Below are 13,423 nucleotides of genomic sequence, written 5' to 3'. Positions count from 1 at the left end.
AGTGCGCAGATAACAAGGGCCTTTCCCATCCTAAATGAGCTGCCTTGTATCCACTACCTATAAATTCATTTTCGGTTTGACAATATCCTGGTGCCTCAGCTAAACGGGGCGCGTGGCTGGAAGGAAAAGACAACTGAGCGCCAGTAATTCTGCAGTCAGCGGGCACTGCCAGGGGCACGGTGTGGCTAAAGGCAGGCTGGGTGCCCTTGCAGGTGAGCAGGCAGCACGTTGCAGGCTCTGCTGCACGCTGCAGCCTCGGGCAGCATTGCTGCCCTGCACCGACTGCAGCTCTCCATCGCCGCATCGCACGGGCACGGGCGCCGCGCCGCCGCTAATTGCCCTCGCTTCCACACGGCACACGTTCCAGCATGGAAACATGAATCTATGGAGCAAGAATGGGGGAAATGCGTGGAAGGGAAACAAAAAAACATGTGCCGTGTAAAGAAGACAAAAAAAAAAAAAGTATGGGATATAAAAGAGGAACCTTCGGAGAGGGAAAAGCCCGATGTCCATTCGGTAATGTGCTGGTTCATAAATTAATGCTCTCGTTCATGGTGTTTACAAAAGAGCTAATTTTAGGAATGGGAATTTTCCTCTGTTTATCCAACAAGACCCAGGATTTCCTAAGTAAGTGGATGTTTCCAAAGAGTATAAAATCAACAAAGGGATTAGGGACAGAAAACCCCAGAGAAGCGACGCTTGCTGACAACTCCGACCCCGGTGAAGAAAGAACGGCCCGGGCTCTGCTCGGGCCCCAGCACATCATTTTGTGCACAATGCAAGGAAAACAGCTACCTGGGAAAAGCAGGAGGCCAGGAGCTCGGATGCTCCTGTGGATGAACCAGCTACTTGGGAAAAGCAGGAGGCCAGGAGCTCGGATGCTCCTGTGGATGAACCAGGACGTGCTGCTGTAGTCTCAGGCTCTCAGGCCACTTCCATCTCTGATGTTATCAGGAGGGCTTCTCTCCCAAAACACCCACTGTCACTTGTCCCTTAAAAACACGAGGAAAGCGAGGCCGTGCCCGGTGCCACTGGCATTGCAGCGCCTGACGGTGCCCCAGCCTCATCCCTGCCCCTCTCCCAAAACACCCACTGTCACTTGTCCCTTAAAAACACGAGGAAAGCGAGGCCATGCCCGGTGCCACCGGAATTGCAGCGCCTGACGCTGCCCCAGCCTCTTCCCTGCTTCTCTCCCAAAACACCCACTGTCACTTGTCCCTTAAAAACACGAGGAAAGCGAGGCCATGCCCGGTGCCACTGGCATTGCAGCGCCTGACGCTGCCCCAGCCTCATCCCTGCCCCTCTCCCAAAACACCCACTGTCACTTGTCCCTTAAAAACACGAGGAAAGCGAGGCCGTGCCCGGTGCCACTGGCATTGCAGCGCCTGACGGTGCCCCAGCCTCATCCCTGCTTCTCTCCCAAAACACCCGCTGTCACTTGTCCCTTAAAAACACGAGGAAAGCGAGGCCGTGCCCGGTGCCACCGGAATTGCAGCGCCTGACGGTGCCCCAGCCTCTTCCCTGCCCGTCTTTGTTCCCGAGATCCCAAACAAACAATCCGTTGTGTGCCATTTCATGAGGTGCCAATATTTCAGCTCCCCTCCGCCGCATCCCGCGGTCGCCCCGAGAAAGGGGAGCACCCAAGGAGCGGCGTGGGAGCAGCGGTGAGGGAAGAGGAGAGCGGAGGGAATCGATTTGGGTTTGCCAGTTCTGCTCCCTGGCTGAAGTTTGTATTCCAGCCACAAACTTCCCGCCGAGCTTTGGCCTGGAAACGCTGCCGGACTCTTCAGCGCAGTGGCCCTGGCAGGTGCTCCCGCAGTCCAAGGCCATAATTCAATCAAGCCTTGGGCTGACGTCAGGAACAAAAACAACTCAAAGGCTGTTTGGCGAACGGGCCCAGAACCCCTGAGATTCAATTAGAGCCTTGATATTCCATGGGGAATCTTATTTAGCTGGATTTAATATCACCAAAGCTCGGGAGCAGTTATTTATCAAATAGGTTGAACGCATTTAAATGTACAGGCGACGGAACAGCACGTTAACCCCACAATCCCAAATTTTCAGCAGGAAAGCAGCACCAGGAGCCAGTCTGATTTTTAGATTCTCCAGCACAAAAAGAAGCGAATCCCTGTTTTCTTAGGGATTACATCCACGCCTAAGAATGAACACGGGGATTTCTGTGGTTTGCCATTTGTGGATCCCTACGATTCCCCCGGCAGGAATGCTGATCTCTACATCTGTGGTGTCCCAGAAGGCTTGGGTTTGGGTTTTTGACATGCACTTTGCTGGGATCACGGGGTCACACGCACATACAGGGTGGAGGACATACAGAAATATATGTAGGATGGAGGATACACACATAGATAGTGTGGAGGATACACACACACACATAGGGTGGAGGATACACACATATAGGATGGAGGATATACACACATGGAGGATGGAGGATACACACACATAGGATGGAGGATATACACACATGGAGGATGGAGGGTGCACAGACATATATAGGGTGGAGGATATACACACACATAGGATGGAGGATATACACACATATAGGATGGAGGATATACACACATATAGTATGGAGGATACACACACATGGAGGATGGAGGATATACACACATGGAGGATGGAGGATACACAGACATGGAGGATATACACACATGGAGGATGGAGGATGCACAGACAGGATGGAGGATATACACACATATATAGGATGAAGGATATACACACATGGAGGATGGAGGATGCACAGACATAGGATGGAGGATATACACACATATATAGGATGAAGGATATACACACATGGAGGATTGAGGATACACACACATGGAGGATACACAGACATGGAGGATGGAGGATACACACACATGGAGGATACACACACATGGAGGATACACACACATGGAGGATGGAGGATACACACACATACAGGATGGAGCAGGCAATACACCCGTGACAAAGAGGGCACCACGCACACGCATGACAAAGGGATGTACATGTGTGACAAAGCCGGGCGTCTGCACGGGCACACCCATGTGACTAAGGGGACCGTACCCCCACACGCGTGACGAAGCCGGGCGCCGCGCACACGGATGACAAAGAAGGAGCCCGTCCGTTCCAGCCCGCGGCGCCGCCCGGCCATGGCGAAGCTGGGCACAGGCAGGAGGGCCGGAGCTGCATGGGAAGCCTGCCAGGAATGCCGCCTGCATCCCGCGTGGCACCTGCCGCGTTGGAGCCGCGGCCCCTCTCCCGGGAGCCGCCGCGGCCCCGTGCCAGGCTCAGCGCCGTGCCAACGACAGTGCCCGGCCGTGCCCGGCGCCGAGGCCGGGCTCAGAGCATCGGCCGGCTCCACAGCCCCCAGCGCTGCTCCAGCGTGTGCACCAGCACAGGCAACAATGCCACGCAGCTACTACTGGCATTACTACCACGAGTAGTCTCGCAAGATGCGGCGACGGCCACAAAGCTCTCGCACCGACACTGCACCCGAATCCACCCAAATTATCCCATTTTTCCAGCTGCCTGCCTAGCGTTTACCTCAGAGGAAAGAATTAATGCTCCAACCTCTCTCCAGGCTTTTCCTAACAGAGTTCGCTAGGAAAAGAAATTCTACAACAGCCTTTAAAAAGAAATTTGAAAATTAATTAATAATTTGGGCATTCCAGCCCACCGCTTTGCCAGGAGGTTTTCCCTGCAAACAGCTCAGAGGTGAAAATTTAGCAGGCGAGTGTTACCAGCCCAGGAATTTGTGCCTAAATTTCTGGACTGGAAACCTCTAAAAGACACAGAGGTGAATTTTGAGCACCTCCCAGACAACCAAAAATCAGTGGTGGCCCCTTCACATCTCATTGCCACCGACTGAGGGGCGGCATCAGGTGCGGGAGGAGATTTGGCGAGGACTTTTCCCGATAAATAACAACAAATTCAATTATTCCAGGGAGCGGGATGAAGCGCTGTCATCCCTCCTGGCTGCCGAGGTGCAGCAGGAACTCCACGGAGTAGCCACTGGCAGATGGCACAGCCTATTCCATGTCTATTCATTTTCTGTGCTACATCCTATGGAACATTCCCGGGTTATTCCAGCTTTTCTCCCTGCTCTCCGGGAACATTTTGGGAAAAGGCCTTTAAGCCATAAGTGCTCCTTGTAAGACTGCAGAGCTCTTGTTGGCTGATCGGGGCCGATTTAAATCTCAGCAGGATCAGCCCCAGAAAACCACAGGGCCCTCCCTTTCTCCTGGACTGTGCAGAGCCCCAGATTTCCACCTACGAGAAGTTTACCATGAGGAGTAAATGTTTGAGCTTCCAAAATGACTTTGTTTATCAGAGCAGATGAAGGAAAAAAAGCTAAAGGAATCATTTGAAGCTCAAAGCAAAACTGTTTATAGGACAGCTTTTAGTGCTCCAAGATTCCAGAGAGATTTCAGCAATTAACAGCATAAACTTCCATAACTTAATTCCATTCTATATGTGCATTGTTTAGTTGTTCCTGTGCTATTTAAGTTCTTCCCTGTTACAATACTACAAGAGATTTGCTGATCTCAAAAAAACTTCAAGCAGCTTCTTCCATCATCCCCGGGATCCAAAAGAAGGAGCTTAAATCCTTTAACTTCCTACGTAAGGAAAATATCCAAATAATGACCAAAATCCCTTTAAATAACTGGGGGGGGGGAGGAGATTTAAAAAAATTTTCAATCACTTTATTTCTGCATTCGCAAAAAAAAAAATAAGTGGTGAAAGATGAAAACGTGGTGTTCCCAGAGTTATTTGTGCCTATTTGGGAATTCAGGCCGCAGAAGCCACTTTTGCCTCGGACAAAAATCCATCTGAATTTGGGAGTGGCACCAGTACAAACCCAAGGGGAAGAAGCCAAATCGCACCTCCCATGTTTTTTCCCCGAGCGAGCCCTGTACTCCCACGGAACTCCGAGCCAGGCCTAAGTTGCATGGTTTCACAGATGCACTTTCTTCCCAGATCGCTGAGATCCAGGGAATAATGGGAACCATCATTCCCCTTCCTGCTGAACTTGGCAAGGGCAGGCAGTGTCCCCGCAACCGAGTGACATTTGGCTGCTCGCGGGCCCGGAGCGGTTCAGTCGTTCCGACGGGGAATTCTGAATTATTAAATATATTCCAGAGGTAGCACGGAAAGAGGATGGCAAAAAGCACCTGAAAAGCCCCGTCTCCATATTCAGGGGAACGGCTGAGGGGGTTTATTTGTTTAATTACCAGCACAGGCCCACGGCTCCCAGACTGGAGCACCTGAGGGATGGCAGGAATGCCCTTTGCGGGCCACGCTGCGTTTGCTGCTGCGAGTAGGAGTCAGGATTTCTGCTCTGGAACTCGTATCCCGCTCCTCTCCAAGCGTGCTCCGGGGCTGGCTCGGGCCGTTCCCAAATCCCAGAGCGTGGCTTTTGAGCTGCCCCCGCGGAAGTGGCTGGGGCAGGGCTGGGAGGGGAGGAGGATGCCGAGTAAACATAGCTGCGAGGATGGGAGGTAACAGCATTCCTCTTCTCCTTCATCATAATTACGAAACATTAGGCACGGAAAATAGGGAAGGAGCCGCTTTTGCGGAGCTGAGGGGTTTTCAGCAGGGAAAGGCAGGAGGAACACGATCCAGGCGGGCTGCAGAGCCCCTGGAATGCTGCCTGGCAAAGGTGGCAGCACGGGGCCACGCAGGCCCGGCCAACACCCAAACTCCAGCACCCTTCTCCCTCTTTTCTGGCCCTGAGAAATGGGGCTCCCCTTCGTGGGGGGGGTTCCACTCGTGGAACCACGGCAGCTCCAGACCTGCTGCACTGCTTCCTTTTTCAAGCAGGGTTTCATTCCAAAATCTCCCTCATAGGTTTTGTTCCCTCTCTGTTTATTCTTTTTCGGTGGCATTTCTGCACGACAAGCCCCACACACATCCCAATCCTCCACTTCCCAAATCCTCCCTGGCACTGGCGCTGTTCCTACGGAGAGCAGCGGGATCCGTGCAGGCATCCCAGGTGTGCCTCACCTGAGCAGCTCCAAAACATCTTCCCCAAAAAACCTCCACCTCATTCCAGGTTTTTGATGCTCAAACAATAAATAACAAAATCCTGCAGCTTTCCCACCGGGCCACACTCCAAAACCAGACTGTACTTAAAAAAACCCCCACAATATTCATTATCATTTCCTCGCTGAACATCCCAAATAAAAAACCAAGGAATTTAAACTGTGCTGGATTTGTAATTCCCTCGTTAGAGATGTATTAATTTGTTGCTCTAATGCAGGCCAAGCCCTAATCAAACTAATGGCAAAATGAAAAGCGAGGATTTAAATCCTTTAAAGGGACTTTGCTTGATTTGGTCAGGCAAAGAGTGGAGATTTTTTCCCTTTTTTCTGGGCCACGAGAATGGCCAATGATAAAAATTCCGCTTTTCTCTGATTCTGCTCCCACCCACACGCTATTCAAACAGCTACAGAGTGGGCAATCCAGAACAGATGCTCCCAAACGGAGGTAAAATTCCAGCCTTTAAATAGAAGGAGCAGAAATTGAACGGAACCAGGAAGATGTGGGCTTTGATTAGCAGATAAAAAACTGAAATATGTCAAATGTGACAGACCCAGGGAATTCTTGGGGGAAAAGCTGCTTCAAAATCCGATCCCCAGCCATCATCTCTTCGTTTTATAGTGCCACACACTTAAATGAGGATAAATTTCGGATAAATTTACTATGGAAGCGATTGCAAACTCCTCCCAAAATTTTAGTAGATGCGAGAAAATGAATTTTTTTTTTTTGGCAACTGTCCTAAAAAAAGGGCAAACAAAGCAGGAAAAATCAAAAGCAACCCCCCACCTCAGCCCGATGAATGTGCATTGTTCAATTGAAGTAACAGCTATTAAATCACTTTCTAAATACGATCTAAATTGGAGGGAACTCCAGGGGAGTTTGCTTCCCAATGCCTCCCAGTCTCCCCCAGTTCTCCCAGTGCAGGTCAGAGGCTGCAGCCTTGGTTCAGTGCCCTGTGCCGAACACCTGCAAACATCAAACAGAAACTCCTGGTCCTTTCCTGGGCTGACAAAAGCCTTTCATGTGAAAAATGCTCCCTGGGAATGTCAGGGCTGGAGCTCAGGTTACATTCCTTTCTCCCTCCCCGCTTTTGGAACACGGGGAGAAGCCATGTTTGTGGAATTCAGGATTCAAAGGGAACGGGGCTTTACTTTCTTTTCCCTCGCACGTCGCAAATCACAACACGGCATCATGGATTAGCTGGGGAAAAGCCACGGGGATGACTTTAAGCAGGAATTATTCCCACACTTCCTAAAGTCCGCTTAGTTTCACTTCCCTGCTTGGGATTACTTTGAGGCGCCTGGCTTTTATTTTAATCTCTGTTCTCTCCCCTCTGTAAGAGAAGTTCGGGGTTAACGCAGAGAATCTCAGTAAATTTGTTTTTAAAGAGGAATATTTAAAGGTCAGCTCAAACTTCAGAGGGAGAACTTCCAGGTGGAAAAGCAGGACCCAGCCCGCTCACTGCAATTCCCCGTTAGCAATCTGCATAATTAGAATAACAGCCTATGTCTGCTATTATTCATGGAGCTGCCTTTAAGCGTGCCACAGAAAGCATCTCTTGGAGCAGCATCCAGGTATTCTCAGCTCCAATCCCAATTTCCCAGGCTCCTCACATCCCTGCCCGGGCAAACAATAGCCACCAACACCATCCTCAGGCCACACGTCCACCCTCCCTCTGCCCGGGAGCAGCGGGGGGAATGAACCCCCAACTTTTTGGGAAGCACCACGAGCTCGCTGCAGGATTGCCTGTGTGATAAGCCAGCCATGGATATTGCAAGTGGGAAATTGCCTTGGTTTTCCCTTCCAGAGACAGCCTTTGGTGCCATTGTGCACAGAGCCGCCAACGCGCGGTGCCCGCCGCTCCACCAAGCCTTTCCTGCATCCTCAGCACCAGCCACCGGCGCGTCAGGGAATTCTCTTGGAATTCTGTCCCTGGCAGAGTTCAGGTGTTGTTTTAAGTGGTCTTTATCTCTTTATTCCTAACTTCCTGCAGCTCATTAAATCATCCTCCCGGCTACGTGAGGATGTGTCAAAACCCCTGCGATTCCTTCAGCTTGCAGGACAACAAAACGCAATTTAATCGCTCCCTGCTCCGGTTTGTCCTCCTGATCCCAACGACTCCGGAGATGAGGTTTAGGAGCAGTTATTAAATATAACTCTGGAGTCGTTTGCTGTCAGCCCAAGTGGTGGTTGCTGCATGGACTGGGCTCTGAGCATGACAAATTGATTTGTCTGGCACAACCACTCTGCGCTCCTCTCCAGCGAAAACAAATAGAGTGGAGATTCTAGATCCGGCCTCATCGCTTCAAAAATTATGTCAGAAAATGACAAAAAACTGGGATTCAAACCTAGAGCTCATATTTGGAAAGTTAGCTCAGCCCAACAGCAAAATTCTCCAAGTTGCTAGCTCGCAATATAAGCAAGTTTGCGAAGACAAAACAAACCCAGGCTGTTATTCTGAAAGTTTAAATAGAATAAAAGGCATAAAATGGAGAGCGATCCGAAAAAAAACCAGACCAAACTTCTGAGCCGAACTCCCGCCCTGGAAATAAAAAGCTAAATGATGTCCCGGTGCATTCAATAAAATGCTGAATGAAGAGGTGCCCTGCATGAGAAAACCTGCAAGTAGCAGGTATGGAGCTCTCTGCAAGGAGGGCTTCCTCTGTGGCTTGCCAGGAAGCCTTGCCCAAAGTGCCCCCACGGAGCAGGAGCGGGCAGGAATACGCCGGCCGGCGTGCTGGCACGTGGAGTGGTCTGGGAATGGAGAGCTCCCTACCTGTCCATCGAGGCACTGAAAAGCCAGGAAACGTGCTCCAGGGATCTTTGGGAGCTCTCATTTGTCAGGCACATAAAAGCCCTTCTAGAAACTTGAGTTGCCAGACAATTACTGTCCACACAAGCTCTGAGGCTGCTTTTGTCATCCCGCTCCTGTTTTTGGGGAGCGCGGGAGATGCCCGGCAGCCCTACCACAGCCAAAGGAACAAACTGTCCGCCTAAATTTCAGGAAAGTCTTCCAAAACACTCTCGTGTTTAAAAACAAAATGCCCTGCCTTTAAGCAGCAAGAGAAGATTTTAATTCCCAAAAAATATTCCATCAGCAAGCGGCCCTGTCTAATCCTAAAGACTTTTTTTCCTGGTGTTTATTCTCGGATACTTGTTTTATTTATTTAACTGCAACAGCCTCGATTCTGCTTCAATTCTAATGCACAAAATTAATTTGCACACAAGAGGTTTTGACTATCGTCCCCGACAGACAAAGAGAGGCTTTGGAATTGGAAATAAAAAATTCTCCAGGGCTCAAATCGCTAAAAGGAAAAGATAAATCTACTGTAAAACTAGAACAATTTTAAGCAATGATTAAACAGAGGAGAAGTCCAGGGGTTTTTTAAAAAATCAGAAATGTGCGGCAACGCTCTATAAACCTCCCAGGCTCGTGGAAATAACAATAATAAAAATAATAATAATACCAAAAATCAGAATAACCGGCGCTTAGGAATAATTCCGCCGCAATCCGAACGAATCTGCTCCCCGCAAGAGATTAAAGCACCACAACAAAGGTAATGCCTACGGATAAATAAATCCCAACGTTTCGCTACGGATGGAACAAAAAAACGGTACATACTTGAGCCAGTAAAATGTCCACTTGCCAAGGAAGTTGGTCCATTTTTCCCGCTGCTCACAGGAGGTGAAAACATCTAAAAAAAACCAAAAAAAAAAAACAAAGAGGCATTACTAGTGCAAAACAAGCGGTTCCCGAGTGCAGTGGCAGTCCGAAGTTGCTGGCACATTCCTTAGGAGTTGCTCTCCCCCCCCCTCGAACCGTCAGCCCCCACAGCCCTGGTGCAGATTCCTCGCGGGCCCCCCCAGCGCCCCTCGGCACCGGCGTCCCCGCTTTTCTCAGGCTCATTAGCTTCCCAAACAATCTGCCCTCGGAGCCTTTGAGCCGCGTTCTCCAGCCTGGGAAGCGGGGTTCGCTCCCCCTCTCCCCCGCCGACAAAAGCGGAAAAAGTTGGGACGGGGGCGCAACCTTGGTCATCGGCGTAGCAACGTCCATTTCCATCCCTCTCCAGGATTTGCCTGGCATGTGGGAACCCAAATAATAATAAAGCAAAGTGCCACCTGCCCTAAATTCTCATTCCGTCTCTCCCACCGAGCAATTGGAAGCCAGGCTCGCTCCTCGCCCCCTTCTCCCTCCCTCTCGCACTTCCCTCTCTCTCTTCCCAGCATTTATTTCGACCCTAATTGGTTTCTCCCTTCTCCGACGTGTCTAGTGGATAATACGCACCTTCCCTGAGTCAGAGCCTGCAAAAAGCCAAGGAACAAATGGGAAAAGTGCACCGACAAGCAGAGAGGGGGCTGCGAAGCTGCCGCAGGCTACGATTCCTGGCCAAACTTCCCCAAGCCATCCCTCAGAAGCCGAGGCTGGAGCAGCAGCAGCAGCCTGGAGCACGCAGGGGAAAGGGGAGGGGGGGGCTTGCTGGGCTTTAGGAGCAGACCTGCCTCTCCCAGCAAAAGCTCTTCCCCAAAATAAATAACTAAGTGGATAGAGAGATATTCCTGACATATTGGGGGGGAAGGGAGGGGATGGGGAGAGGAAGGAAGGGGCTGGAGGGGGAGGGGGAGCCTGACAAAACTAGACAAGTGCACGCGTCCGGCGCAACGTTCGGCCTCCAAAGCGGCCCAGGGGGACAAAAATCCCTCTTCTTTTCCTTCGCAAATCGCTCCCAAAATCCTGGCTAGGGCGGGGTAGGAGAAGCTGGGAGCGGTTTAAATGCCAGCAGAAGCCCTAGGAGATTTCAGGGAAAACTTTAAACTGAGACGGTCGTGGATTTCTTTGCACTTTCCATGTGCCAAAATCGAAACAAGGGAAGAACCGAAAGGAGAATATCAGCGAGTCATTAGCAATTAATGAGTTCACGTGCCAACAAGGCTTGAAAATCGAAAGCACAATAAAAGTGCAATATCGGTATGATGGAATGATGAGAAATGGTCAGTTTTCAGGGCGTTTCTTTTGGCAGGAATTATGTGAGCCGTCCGAGACATGAAACCAAGCTGCGAACGCGCCTGCATCTCCCATCACGCACAATCAGAAAGACTAAAAATACTCAGTTTGGATTTTTTTTTTTTTTTTTAAAGCGAAAAAAATATTTACCATGCCTCTAGCTGCTGATTAAAAATTGCCCAATGTACTTAGAGCACAGTTTGGGGTTGGTTTTGTTGCTTTAGGGTTTTTTTTGGCTGGATTTTTTTTTTGTTAACAGAGCAGCTAGAATTTTTTTTTTTTTTACAGCTGTTGCTAATTTCCACCGTTGTTTCTTACCGCACTGAAATCCAGTAAATCACTCAGTTCTTTGTCCGTCCCTAAGGCAGCCATTCGCTGTTGGTGATGCATTTTAGCAAAATCACACAAACCTAGAAACATGGAAATAACCGCAATCAGAAATCCCGAGCCTTGCAGGAAACACAGTCGGATTTTGCTTTTTCAAGGGGGGTCGGGGAGTGGGTGGTTGAGAAGAAGGGAGGGGAAAAAAAGATGGAGGGGCAGCAAAAAAAAAACCAAAAACAACCCAACAAAAACCCAAAAACACAACAACAAGAGGAAAAAAAAAAAAAAAAAAAGCGATATTGTATTTCCAAAGAGGCGAGCCAAACCCGAGAACATCCACTCTTAAACCCAAACGCGGAGGAGACAAAAAAAGGCAAAGCCTCGCTCCCGGAGCATCATTTATGCAACAGGAGGTTCAGCGAGGAATGAATGAGGATCCCAGCGAAGAAACTACAGCCATCCGCTCCCAACTTTTTCCCTTTCTCCTTCTTCCACGCCAAGTAGCGTTCGGAGGCAAAGAGCGAGGAGGAAAAAAATAAATAAAACCACGGCGAGAGTGTATGTTCCGGAGCGGGTGTGGGGGGGGACAATTAGCCCCGATTCCTAATTTTTGGAGAGGATGGAGGGGGGATGGATGGAAAGGAAGCCGCCGAGCAGCGGGAGCGGCTCGGGCCTGTGGTGAGCAGGCAGAGCCGGAGGAGGGGAGCCGGGCGGGGAAGGGGAGAGGGAAGAAGGGGCGCGGAGCTCCCGCAGCACTTTTGGACCATGATTCTTCCACCTTTATAACGGGGCCGCGCGTGACGCGGCCGCTTGGCCGAAAGGAACAATTCTTTTTTTTTTTTTTTTTTTCCCCTCCTTTGGATTATTATTCGTCTTTTTATTATTTTTTTTTAATATATTTTTTTTTAGCTCTAATCTTGCTTTGTTTCGGTCTCGATCCCAAACTTTGCAAAGCCCACCCCCCTTCCCCTTCTCTCATCCCCTCTGCCACTTTTATTCCGTATTTTCCTCTCGCAGGCCGCTAAAAAGAACTGCTCGGAGTTCATTTTCCGGCAGGAAATACAGCGGCGAGTCCCCGAGTCTGCACCTTGGTGTATCTCCCGCACGTGTAGTTACATCGTATCTATGCAATGTATATACAATGTATAGATTTACACAGCCCGGAACTTGCACTTTCTTTTCTTTTCTTTTTTTTTAAATAACATATCGGGATCGACAATTTCAATCAAAAAATAAAAATGAAAGCAAAAAAAAAAAAAAAAAAGAAAAAAGAAAAAACACAGACAAGTTAGTCTAACAGCAAATTGGAACTTTACCTTAAATGGCCACAAATATGTTCACAATATTCCAAGGGAAAAAAAAAAAAAAAAAGAAAAAAAAAACGGAATAAAAATAATCAAAATAAAAAGAGGAATCTTCTGCCAAAGTGCTTTATTGTCTCACACGTGTGTGACCTTCCAAAACCACCAAAAAGTAGGGAAAGTGTCAGTCCTGCTCCAGGTTATTCCACAGCTTTACAGGCACACTACACCTGGCTTTGTTGGGATTTGGGGGGCCCGGCCACCGGCCACAAAAAATAATATAAATTAGATTTTAAAAATTAAAAAAATTCAAAACCAAGAAAAAAAAATAAAAAGAAGGTCCGACAACTTTTTGCCCTATTGTTTTTACAGACACATGGTGACGAGGCTCGCAGCGCCGCGGCTCTCGGGGACTTACCCCCTTTTCCTTGTCCTCCCTTAAAAAAAACCCAAAAAAAACCAAAAACCAAAAAAACCCAAATCCCGAAAAAACAAATAAACAAACCCAGGCGACTCCCCCCCCTCGGGGGAGCGCGGGGCCGCCCGTTGCCCAACTTGGTCCAAGTTTAGAGCAGCGCCCGCCGCCTCGTCCGCCTCAGCAGCGCGGCCTCCCCCGGCGAGCCGCGGCCGATCGCATCCCGCCCGGGCAGCCGCATCGCCCGCCGCTCACATCCGGGCAATGCCCGCCGCCTTATAAGCGCCGCTCGCAGACAATGACGAGGAGGAGGAGGAGGAGGAGGAGGAGGAGGAGGAGGAGGGC

The 13,423-nt window shown here is 49.6% G+C and overlaps 1 protein-coding gene across 1 annotated transcript in view; it reads right to left on the bottom strand.

Moving 5' to 3' along the window:
- TCF4 (transcription factor 4) overlaps positions 1 to 13,161 on the bottom strand; it is a 96,479-nt gene extending 83,318 nt beyond the window's left edge. Inside the window, exons 1-3 of the mRNA XM_077790186.1 lie at positions 12,679 to 13,161; positions 11,357 to 11,448; positions 9,659 to 9,731 (exon numbers count right to left, since the gene is read on the bottom strand). Of these exons, the coding sequence (XP_077646312.1) occupies positions 9,659 to 9,731; positions 11,357 to 11,428 (145 nt within the window). The 5' untranslated portion in view covers positions 11,429 to 11,448; positions 12,679 to 13,161. The remainder of the gene's footprint in view (positions 1 to 9,658; positions 9,732 to 11,356; positions 11,449 to 12,678) is intronic.
- Between the last annotated feature and the right edge of the window lie 262 nt (positions 13,162 to 13,423).

Source organism: Lonchura striata, chromosome Z (assembly GCF_046129695.1).
Source record: "Lonchura striata isolate bLonStr1 chromosome Z, bLonStr1.mat, whole genome shotgun sequence".
In the NCBI taxonomy this organism is placed as follows: Eukaryota; Metazoa; Chordata; class Aves; order Passeriformes; family Estrildidae; genus Lonchura; species Lonchura striata.
The sequence above is the reverse complement of the archived record's forward strand: the minus strand, read 5'-3'. Positions and strand labels throughout refer to the sequence as shown.